The following is a 12,113-nucleotide window of genomic DNA, read 5'->3' as shown; positions in this document are numbered from 1 at the left end:
TGGGGAATATGTTGCTGAACATGGCTTTGCCCGTGCCCCTGTGACAATATGTTGCTCTTGGGCACTGTGCTGCTCCTAGCTGTGATGCTTAAATCCCACCGCAGTCCCGCCCTGTGTTGTAAGGGACCAAAATCGCTGGAGTTTAGACTTTTGCCAGTGTGGGTCCAAGTGACCTGGAGCTTAACATCTGTGTGACTTAGTGTTTCCCTCCTGAAAAGTGGGTGTTTTCCCCTTGCACATCTGAGAGGATGGGTGCTGTGCACAGGCAAATCAGCTGTTATCCTCTCGGAAGCTTTGCAAGTCACATTAGCTGTAAGATGCGTTGTGGCATCCCCAGCTGATAAGAGGAGATCTGCAGAAGGTGCAGAGCAGAGATTGCAGCTTCTTTGACGGCAGCCGTATGCTTTAATAAGGGAGACGAGGAGGGAGAGGAGCCAGTTCTTGGAAGCGGACGTGACTTGTGTGCCAGCTCTCCCATCCTGCAGTACTTTGACTGTGCCAGGAGTGAGGCTTGTCTGAAATCTGTTTCAAAGTAACTGCAGTCGAGTGTGACTAGCACATTCTCATCTGCAAGCAAATTCAAAATACTCCGTCCTCTTCCACAGCATCTGCATCCTGGGGAGCAATAGTTACTGCCTTGGGGTAGGAAATGCTTAGTTTGAAATGCAGATGCGGAACCCTTCATTTCCTTGCTCCTGCAGCAATTCTTTATGCAGTACTGTGTTTTTAATGGTCACTTTGATATAACTATTTAGAGCCCTGCTCTGGTGCAGCCCAGATGCTTAACAAAGCTCTGCTCATTGGAAACCATCATTCATATTAATGGAGAATTGCTGCAGTAGGAGGGGGAAGGGAGCCCAGGCGAGAGCTGTGCATGTTTGGAGGTGGGTGCTCACCCTTGCAGTGGTGCTCTCGGGAGCTGTGCTTCATCTTCCCAGCTTATAAGGACAATATCTGTATTCTGTAAGGAATAGCAAAAGGACTAAGAAGATGCATGCTTGTTTATAGGATAAAGTTTGAGGCTGGCCACTGAATGATGAGGAAGTAAGTGTTAGATGTGTGACAGCAAGGTGAGCGTGCAGCCTGGGTGCAGCCCAACTCCAGCATCCTGCATATGACATACCAGTTGCTGCTAAGTGGTTGTTGTAGGGTTGTTGTGTTCATGGCTGTGAGAGGCACTGACAGCCCACATCTGAGCTATACAGCTGACTAAATACAGCAGGGAACTCAGAAGACAAATGGAGAGCAGATCGTCTGTTGTTACATGTATTTGCTCAGTACGTTTGCTCTAAGCAATTAGCAGAGCCTTGCATGTGGGCAGGGAAGACTGAGCAGAGCCAGGAGGTAGGGGCAGGGCTTCTAAGATTTATGGGAGACTCTCTGTTGAGGCTTGGTCCTATGGGGGATAAAATAACCCTGTGATGAGAAATACAATTATGGTGTATTTAGCGGCAGCTGCTGTCATATTTTCTGTTGATCATTTTGATACGAACACCCTCAGTGAGCAGGGAGGCTGTAGGTCACTCTGACAAGATCCAGCTCACTGGTCACGGTATTGCCCCTGGTCTCCCTGCAAATGACTCTGAAACATCTTGTTCTAAGCAAGCTGCACATTTGTACTCTAGTCCATATCTCTCACCCGCTTAAAGCTATTTTGGAGTTGCTCCTTTCTCCTTGCATTGAGTATCTGGCATCATCAGACAGTGCCTTTCAGGTGGCAGGACATTCATCGCTCCAGCTTGTGGCTGCTGCCCGAGTGAGTTAGTCTGTGCAAAAATGAAGATGAAATTCATGAGCATTCAGGCTTTATCAGTGGCACGTGTGCAGGCGCCATCCATCAGGAGCAGAGATGGATGGCACAGCTGCATATCAAAATTTCCTGTGCTATGCTGATAGCCACCTAGGATTGAATCCGCTTTCCCTCTCCAGTGATAACAGGAGTGGTGGGCTCATTGCCTTGCTGTCAGTTGTTCTGTATCCTTGACTGATCTGGAGAAATAATGGAGATAGGCTGTGGGGAAACAGAATATGGGGATAAGGCAGAGGTGAATTTTCTGTTGTTCTCTGCTGAATTATGGAAGAACTATGTGTTCAGTTAGAGAGGCACTGCTGAGCTTTTTAATGCTAGTTTAATACTTGTTCACAGGCTAGGAGGAGAACTTACATTCAGGGATCAGAGGGCCAAGAGCTGAAGCTGAGCCTGTGATGCTGCAGGAGGATTCACCTGGTGCTGCGAGCGGGCAGTGAATCATGCTGTCCTATCCCCCACGTCCAATACCCCAAATGCCTGCCTTCTGAGTGGAGTTTCTTGGGTTTATTATTTAGGAAGACGATGGCTTCTAGGCCAACATGGCTGCAGCAGAGCCAGGGCTTGTTGTCTTGCATAGAGGCAGTCCTGATCAACCAAGCAAAGCCAACAATTAGCTAATTGCTCTGGGACAAAGAGTTGGCAGCTGCTGGTGTCTTGCAGCCACTGCTGACAACTCTCTGGATCTGCAAGATTAACTCTGCAAGAGAAGTAACCAGTTCTGCTCTTCTGACAGCATTACTGTGTACTTAACCTGTTCTGTTGTATCTTTATCAAAATTGATCTGTAATTTTAAAAATTTCCTGCTTGTTCCCCTCATTTCTTAGATTATTCATGGACTATGGCCTAGAAGGTCCTTTCAGCGCCACCTTCTCTGGTAGGAGTGCCCGCTAGGCTCTTGGGATTTCTGCTGCATTTGCTGCCCGTCAGTGCTTTTCTCTAAGAAAGGAATGGCTTTGTCTTTAGCTGTGGCACAGAAGTGATTCTTCTGAAGCTACTAAGGGTACATAATGCTGCAGAGCTGAGGCACAGGCCCCAGAGGTTACTGGCCCACATTGCCTCTGTTGGTTTGACATTCACGGCTCCTGTTTGGTGCTGGCAGCATGGCAAGAGGAGAGGGCTTTCCTGGGGCTTCTAAAAGCAGTTTCTGCTTTGCTGCACGGTTGACGCTCTGGTGCTTGTATGTACCAGGGCAAGGCTCTCTGTGAACATGTTCATACAGACCGATGGGCATCTTGTCGCTGTGTTTGACAGAGCTTGTCCTGCCTAAAATGGCAGGGCTTGTGTCTGTGAAAGGGTAGAGGTGCTGCTTGCTGGAAAGTGGCATTTGAAAATGTAATGCTGGGTTTTTTTGTTCTGCCATCCCAAACTAACCTTTTTAGGTAGACAAGAAAAGTCTCACTTGGAGAGTAGCTAGAAGAATAATAAAGATGTCTTTTTCCAGGCTTTCTCTCCAGCCTGCCAGCACAGTTAATTGCTTTACACTTTCTCTTCTTCCAGTCTCTTCTGGCTGAATTGTCCTTTCTTTTTCACGTTCCCTTTCTCACCCTGCATCCACCCACTCCCTGGCATCCTGGTTCTTCTAGCCCCGGCATCTGTGCGGTCTCTCCAGCCTCTGGGATCAGCAGGAGGTCGTTGTAGCTCCTGTCGTGAATGAGTGGTTTGGGCGACTTAAAGAATCACAAGGGTATTAAAGGGTATTAGCAAAAGTGTTTTAATAGGACTTTATAAAAGCACGACTTCACAAAGTTCGATGGCAAGGTTCACTCTATTACTTAATACGTGGATGAAGGAAAGGAAAATCAAGTTAGAATCAAGCTAGAATGATTTATATAGAGACTGAAGATGCAAAAGGGTAAAGAAGACCCTCCTGTTGAGTCATGAGGTTCAGAGAAGACCCCCTTGCTTTCTAAACTCTTACTGGAGCTTAAGTGCGGCTGGATCCACTCCTAGTCCCAGACTTGGTCAACAGTTTATGTCTTAAAGGGTTATGTGTGTAGCAGCAGTCTAAGGTTCGTACACAGTTTAAGGTGGATCGCAAGATTTAGCAGCACTTAATCATTGACTAATTTAACATTTACGAAGTGATTCAGTAGAATTTACTACAATCACAACAGTGATTTAATTATAGATTCAAAATGGCAATATTTATACTATACTTGCTACCGGATACCTAGGTCAATTCACACACACACACACGCACACAGACACAAAGTTACATACATAAACAAAGGTATACCTGTTAAAAATTCCCCTTGAGTTCAGTGAAAAATTCAGTTCAAATGTCTCTGCATTTCTAAATGGGTAAGGGTTGAGCCTCAAGGAGTGAAGGGTTTCTGCCCAGGTCCTGTCATCAGCTTTTGGCAATGGTCCTCCGAATTTCACAAACTGGAGAGTTGGCGAGCTCTGAGAAGCGTCCCACTCAGATGGGTCGCATCTGGACCGCAATGCTGGTCGCAGCCCGCTGCGGTCCAGGAGAGCTCAAAGGACCTCACTTAGGACTGCTGTTTATAGGTTCACGAGATGACTGGCTTTAGTCATCAATAAATTTCCAGGATTCCAGTAGCACTGGTACAGTTCCACTTTAGCTACAGTCCAGGTAAGGGATGTTCCAGGGCTGTCAGGGGATGACTAGTTATTCCTGCTCTCGTTCCCTGCCTCGGCCAGGCAACAGGAGTTCTTGGTACAGTCAGTGCGTCTTTCCACCTTAGCTACGCAAGAGTTCCTGGTACGGTCAGGGGACACTTAACCGCCCAACTCATTACACAAAGGCCAAGGCCTAATGGGAATTCCTGGGCTAGGAAGGAAGGGGGGGAATGCACCACCGCAGCTCCTCACTGCCTGGGCAGCCCCACACATAGTGGTGGTGGGCTGGGGCTGTGTGTGCTTTAGCAGGAGTGGAGAGGATGAGTCGGGACAGCACGTTCTCCCTTCTCGGTGCTGCTGCTAGCCCAAGCACACAGGGAGGAGTTCGAGCTGACAAAGGGAATTTTCCTACACTTGACGTCCATGGCTTATCCCAGAGGTATTGAAAATAAATTGCTGCTTTGTCCTTTCTTTCCTTGGTTTTCCACATCTTTATCATAGGCTTCCTGCTTGTTTGCCCAACTGGTTTGAAGCAACTGGTATCAAGAGCTGTGAGAGGCAGTGCTTCAGTGCCTGCCTGATCCAGGTCTCACACTCTTCCAGTCTCTGGGAGCTGCCCAGTTTTCTTCATAAGGTCATGATTTTCTTGCTGTGCACAAAGGTAAACCCAGGTGGGACCAGGGCAGTGGCAGGGACTGTGCTCCTATGCAGCTTGGGCTGGAGCACTTCCCCTTCCAGCCCCACAGTTCCCCAAACTAATTTTTTCTAGAGGTCTTACTGTGGTGCTCAAACTAGAGCTCTCTTGAAAAGATCAAAGAAACTTGGAAAACATTTCTTCAAAGAAGATTCACCCCCAGGCATTGGTAATTTCTTTTCCTTGGATTAATTAAACTTTATTTGAAAGTTTTCATTTCCAACTTGTCTAAGGGCAAGGTTTGAGGGAAGAAGGCCAAAGCTGGAGTTGCAGAGGGGCTGGAAAGGGGGCTGCCTTCGTCCCACTGGTTCCAGCCCCCTTTTATTCTTCTAGCCATTCTCCCAGTGATACCCCAGGGACCCAGGTGCCCAGGCTTCTGTATCCAGCTTTGGAGTCTTGGGTGGGTGACCCCAGACAGCAATGCTGAGCCTCGGTGCTGTACTTTATGCCCAGCTGTGGCCAGGGCTCTTGCTAGCAGCCGGTTGTGGTGCTGGGCTTCCAGTTTTGCACTTGGTTTTAGACGTTGTTTAAAAATCTGTTTATTTTTCTAAACTCCATGAGCTCTAGGCTTGCTATGTGTCTTTCTCTGTCCCTGAACAACTTTCTAATTTGTTTTCATTGCTGCCCCTAATACCCCTTTTCTGGCTTTTATTTTAATTTTGTCTGTTTTTAGAACTGCTTTCACTTCCCCTTCCAGAGAGGATGACTTTAAACCAGTGTTGTCTTCATTACTGGCTTTTAGTTCCCATTTTTCTTTTCCATACACTTCAAAGTGTATCTCTGAATTGCTGAAACTTGTCATTCTTTTCAGATTGGTGAACTTGGCTTCTTTTAGGGGGCAAAATTCTCCATTATATATGTAGGCAGTCTGATTGTTTTCAGAAATGTCTTTCTTTGGAAACTAGCTCTGGCTCTTCCTTCCCATCCCCATGTCCTCCCCCTGGACAGCAAAAGCTCAATTCTCAATTTCTCGGGGTTTCTGTCACCCAGCAGTGGCATTTATGGAATTGGGCCTGGACTCTGGACTTCACACTGCTTTATGATTTTTGATCAATTTTTGTTTTCTGTGGCATTGATTCCCCCCCTCCCTCTCTTGTATAATACTTTGGACATGTTAACAAATGGGACATCTTAGTTTTTAAGGCAGAACAATTATTGCACACTTGGACGGACACAGTAGTCTGATTTGCTGACAGCTTTTCATTAAAGGATCTCATTAAGGTTCTTGCTCTGTTCATGTTTATCAGCAGTTGCAAATATATTGGCGTGATGAAATCAAGAGGATTGTACAATGTTATCTTTAAGAAACACTTGGCCCAGAGATAGGTGTTTCTCTCCGATAAAGGAATAGTACAATTATCCCACTTCCTGCAGGAGAACCAAATAACATAATAACAACCCTGCCAGTCTGCAGCAACACGTGGCAGGAGTTGCTTGAGTTGTGAATTACGGCCTTTCTACAAGGAAAAAAAAAAAGGTAGAAAGCACCTATAATCTGGTTTGATTTTTGCTGCGTTCAGCTCAAGTGCTTGAAGCATCGCAGAAGCTAAGATGATAGTGCTTCTCACCGGTAATTATCTGAGTGGAGAGCGATGGAGGTGTGGATCAAGTAGAGATGCGGCGATAGCACATATAAACTCTCAGAGGCTGTGCTGCAGACCCTGTCATTGCCTTTCCTTCGGAGCCTCTATGGATGTTTCCATCCCAGTATTTATCGATCCCTTTTAAAAAAACATTCCCCAAAGGTGGGTGTCCTGGCACTGCTCGCAAGCTCCATTCAGCAGCAGTGAAAGACAAGAGAGTTGCTTCAGGTGATTGGTCTGGTGCGGGATAAGAGTGGTAATTTCTAGCCAGAGGTAAGAGGGAAGGTGGGAAGTTGATGGTCAGAGTCAAAGGAATTGGTGCCTCAGACACAGGGACAAGGCATAGCCCCTCCTCAGTTGCACTAAATGCTTTGTAAGGGGGGTTGCCCAGCTGGATGGACTACATCCTGCACAAAGGACTCTGCTCCTTCAGGAGGGAGGGAAAAAATGCTGCCATGGCTCCTTCGACAGCATGCTGGCAAGAAGCAGCAGCAAACTTGGTGCTTTAGAGATTCCACCTTAGCTTGAAACAAGGTACCAAAAAGTCTATGGCTACATGTAAAAGGCTGTATTGTTCAAGTAATCCCTGCTCCGGGGAGGAGGCCTGATAACAGGACCTGGTCATTGCAAGTTTGCCGGTTTGAAGAGCAGGAGATACTGAGGTGGTTGGAGACTTTCTCAGAGGGGTGGTCACTTTTCCTGCCTGTCTCAGCCACTCTGGTGAGCGTTTCCCCATCTCTGCAGCACTCCACTTTTGCACAGGACAAGGCGAGGGGTGCGAAGCTGAGCACGGGGAAACCCAGGGCAGGAGACATCAACAGAAAACTGTTCCTGCTTAATTTGTGAAAATCGCCACGGTGCAAAGCACAGCCTCATGCTGAGAAGTGAATCTGCTGACACAGTGTTTGCAGGAGAATTTGTCCTCCACGTGTCCATACTCTGGGTTCCTGTGTGCTGTCCCCTCATTTGGGGAGGGGAGTCCTTTCTACAAAATTCAATGGGATTTTTCTTTTCCATGTATTTCAGTGGCCTTATGCTTTACATCTTGGCTTTTGTTGGGTCATGCTCTCTCCTCTTTTGTTGCTTCTAGTTCTGATGGATTGGTTTTGGCCTTTGGAAAGATATGTGCTTTGCTAGCAGCAGAGTTAATACACTTCTATGGCCCCATTACTCACAGTTGGCTCTTCTTGCCTGTCAGGGTGGTGGAAAAAACTTCCTTCACTGGAAACAAGATCAAGATTTAAATCATTCCTTGTATTCCTGACAAACCACTGCTTGCAGGCTTTAAAAGTCATCAATTCTCCATTCCTTTATTCTCCTTCACTGTGACGATCGCTTGCGTTAGAGTGTTTTCTGGTTGGTGATGGGGAAAAGTCAAAATTATCATTTACCATATCCATGCTCTAATGCAGCTCAAGAGTCTCGAGCATTGCTTTCAGTGGGGATGCTGCATGGGACTGGGGCTGTAGCACCCCCTGTTCTTACAAAGAGACTGAAAGCATCTGGCACAGTTTTGCTGTCCTGGTGCTGCTTCTGTAGATTGCAGGGCTATTTTGAGGTTTATGGGAAGGCTAATCTACCTGTCTGCACGGTTTATTTCAGCTTTGTTCCCAAAGAAGTGCCTGGTGCAGAGGCTGGAAGTGAATTTCCAGCCTGCTTTAGTGCTTGGCAATTTTGGGGAGAAATACTGTGTTCAAAAATGCTGTCTGGGGGTGTGTCCCATCTAAGGCTCAGCCCACACCATGCGCTGTGGTTGGAAACTCCCCCCTTCCCTCACCCCACCGAGTTTGGGGCTCTCCCCTCCCCTGCAATGCAGTGAAGTGCTGTGTGTTAAGTCAGAACCAAGGCAAAAGCCACTGCAGTCCACCCTCCATGGTGCCAGCACTGCAGAGATCCCTGCAAGAGCACCCTGACTCTTTGCCAGGAGCTATGCATTGCAGCAAGGTGTGTGCTGTCCTCCCAAGGACCCTGTCTCAGTGGCTGAGCCAGGCAGGTCCCCTGGGTGCTCCCCGGCAGCCGCAGGGAGAGCTCGGTGCGGGCAGTGCATGCTGCTCATCCTGCACTGTTGGTCTTGAGCCCCTCAAGCTTCTGTGGCACCTGGGATTTTTTTCTTGTAATTAATGAGGAGGGGGGGGGGGGGTGTCAGCTCCAAGTGAAGCTGTGGAGGTTTTGCTGCTGCTGTGGAAGTGTTTCCCTTTAGGTAGTACAATACCAAAGGAAGGGTGGATTTAACATCAGGTGACTGCATGGCTCTTCTGTTCCACCTTGCTTTCCAGCATTAGATAGATGCCTGCAGACACCATCACTCTCTGCACTCTTCCTCATCTATTGAGTAACTCAGCACCCCATCATGACATCCTTGTCACAGCTTGCTGCGTGTCTGCATCCACCACCTTCCCATCTCCTGGGGTTTCAGTGCTGGATAGTTTGCAAACAGAGATCAGACCTCCTTAGGGGTGATTTATTTTAGAAATACTGTATCAGCTTAAGGGGATCTACTATTGTTTGCGTTGCATAGCAAAGGAGCTTGGCTCCATGTGCTCTCCTCAAAGAGCATCCCACAATCCAGGTGAGGGTTCCTCTGGGTGCAGTCACAGCTTTCATGCATGGCCCGCAGAGGGTCCCTGTCTTTCCCAGGCTGATGTTGGGAAGGGCATGGGCTTGTGCTGTGACCCTGGGGCTGCCATGGGTGCCTGGGTGCTGGGAGCTGCCAGGCTGTGAGAGCCCCGTTGAGTTGGGGACAGGTGTTTTTCTACTTGGTATTCAGCACAGTCCAATGTAGATTGTTAATGTAAAGAGGCCAGAAGCTGCTGTCAGCCTCACTGGGCTGAATCCGGAGTGATGCTGGGGAATGACGGTGGAGGGGGCCTCTGGTGTTAAGACAGCATAACCCAAGTCAGAATTCAGCCCATAATTTCTTTGTCCTGGGCTGTCAAAAAAAAAATAAAAAATGCAGTGCTTATAGTGCAACATACAGCAGTTTAAATGAGATTGTCTTTCATTATTCAGCCCTCTGCCTCTACTTGATACTGATTCAAACTCAGTCATTTCCTTTTACCAATACTCTAACTATGTTCTCCTTTTGATCTGCAGGACTGCGTGCAATTAAACCAGTACAAGCTGCAGAGTGAAATAGGGAAGGTACGTTATTGGAGCTCATGTTTGTCATAAGCAACCTGCATGCACACACACAAGTATGGGTGGAAAGACTGTGCCAGCCCAAGGGATCTTACTGGCCAAGACTCCTTGCAACTTGTGTTTGGTTTGGGTTTTTTATCATTTGTTTTTTTGCCTTATTAGTTTAAGCAAGTTTTGTTCAAGGTCAGAGTGGAGCTACTTCCTCTGAAATCTAAATTTATTTTCCTTCCCTCTGAAGGTGGTTAAGCTGGCTCCCTTCCAGGGTGTTTGCTTGCCAAATGTAACACTAAGAGCCTTTGATGCATTAATAGAACCCAACAAGGAAAGAAAACCAAAAAAGACCAGGGCAGGTGTATGGTCCCCATCAGGACCAGTTTAAGTTTTTATGTCCGTGAATTAAATGCTAGTTTAATTCTAATCCATGTTTAAAAGCTGCAGAATGATTCAGAAGAGATTCCTCCAAAGTTATTTAGAGGTCTGCGCTGGTGAGCAGTTCAGACACCTGCACATTTGGACGTCTGCCACCATTGCAGATGGGTCCACGGGTGACAGTGCTGTCTGGAAGCTGTACCTACCTTTGCAGTTGGAACATTGCAGTCAGAAAGGACTGCACCCTGAGCTGCAGAGACCTTCACCAAGATCTTCATTAGCCCAAACTCCTCTCCAAAGTGAGAGGCTCCAGGCCGTAGGAGGAGGCACCCTTCCTGTGTGGGCAGTGGGCTGTGTGTTTGGCTGCTGGCAGTCAGGGTGTAAGGCTAGAGATAACACTGCTGGTAGTACAGCAGATATCATATGAATCTCACATACAGCCTCAGACCCAGTTATGGCTCTTGTCGTTGGCTTAAGTATGTTTTAAGGAGAGTATGAGGCCTTCTCTCTGGTGGATTTGCCCCTGCCTCCTCTTTCCCTGTGGGTCACAGTGAGCAGATGGGCACCCAGAGGTTGGTGGAGGGTCTGCTGGACGTGCTGTGCTTCTGGATCAGCCAGATGGTTTGTCTGTCTCCTCTGAGAACAGGACCTTCATTCCAGCCCTCAGTGAAGACAAGAGAAATGTTTTGAAGGCCATAGTGTTCATCCCACTCATTTATTCAACAGGCATCTGTCAGCAATGATACTTAGCCATGGTGTCATGTCTCACTTGCATAAAATGTATAGTGTTGACACAGAACTGCAAAAAAAGCTATTTGGATGGAGTTTGGCTTCGGGCTGTTGCTGGAGCTGTGGATACAGGAGTAATCCAGGTCTGCATCTGCCTGGGCAACATGCAGTTGGTGGAAAGCAGGCATCTGGTCCTCACTGAAGTCCATTTGCTGTCAAGAGATGGAGAGGTTTTGTGCTGAAAATGGTCTTGTGCAGAACTGCAGTAGAAGTGTTCATGCAGAATTTCCAAACTTGCACAAAAAAAAAAAAAATCTTGAAAATTATTCTCTCTGCTCCCCACCCACATTTGAGTTAAGACACACACAGTGGCTTTGGCTCAGGGCAGGAGGTGATGGACTAACACTCAACTCCTCCAGACATTGTTAATTCTCAAATGCCCTGTGGCTCAACAGAGCTGCCAAGACTTACGACCTCGCTGTGGGGTCACATCGCCTGCAGACTTTGCTCAAGGGTAGGTATAGCCTGGGGCCTTGAAGGTTTTTTTTTTCCCTAAGGCCACGGTCTACCAGCTTTGAGCAGCAAGGAGACAAGGTGAAGCTGCTGAACTGACTGTGCAATTTGTGTTTATTTTTAGGGTTCCTATGGTGTTGTGAAACTGGCCTACAATGAGAACGATGACAAGTATTATGTAAGTGTCTCTCTCCTCTATTCCTTGCTGCCACCACTGCTCCTCATTCCCCTTTGCCCTCCTGAGAGCTAGGTCCCCTCTGCCTTGCTGCTTTTAGCATATGCATTTCTGATTTGGGTAGCATGCAAGGAATTGAACCTCCCCGCTGGGCATAGAGCTGCTGCCTCTGTGTCTGGTTGCGTGCAGTTCCGAACGGGAGGGAAATCGGGTGGGCTGCCTTTATATAACAGGCGGGGATTTTGGAGGCAGGCTGCAGAAGCATATCGCTGATTTGTCTTGACATTTTCTAGCTATGAAGCAGGTCACCTGAAATTAGAGGCATGTGGGTGGTGGTATTCAGCACCTGCTGTGCATTGGAAGCTCGGCCTGGAATGAGCAGGCATGTTTTGTAAGGAAATGCGGGAATTTATTAGAAAGATGCTGAACAGTGTGGCCTAGCTGGGCAGCGCCTGGCTCCCCTGCATCTTACCGCCTTGTGGGATGCCTCCCTGTACACCGAACGAAACCTCACTGTCA

At 47.6% G+C, this 12,113-nt stretch overlaps 1 protein-coding gene across 5 annotated transcripts in view; it reads left to right on the top strand.

Annotated features, from left to right (window-relative positions):
- CAMKK1 (calcium/calmodulin dependent protein kinase kinase 1) overlaps nt 1–12,113 on the top strand; it is a 111,891-nt gene that overhangs the window by 45,190 nt on the left and 54,588 nt on the right. For all 5 annotated transcript variants that reach the window (XM_049801986.1, XM_049801987.1, XM_049801989.1 and 2 more), the window contains exons 3-4: nt 9,764–9,811; nt 11,544–11,597. In XM_049801986.1, coding sequence (XP_049657943.1) covers nt 9,764–9,811; nt 11,544–11,597 — 102 coding nt within the window. The remainder of the gene's footprint in view (nt 1–9,763; nt 9,812–11,543; nt 11,598–12,113) is intronic.

This window comes from Accipiter gentilis, chromosome 6, assembly GCF_929443795.1.
Source record: "Accipiter gentilis chromosome 6, bAccGen1.1, whole genome shotgun sequence".
In the NCBI taxonomy this organism is placed as follows: domain Eukaryota; kingdom Metazoa; phylum Chordata; class Aves; order Accipitriformes; family Accipitridae; genus Astur; species Astur gentilis.
Note: the sequence above shows the minus strand (reverse complement) of the source record. Positions and strands in the feature narration are given on the sequence as shown.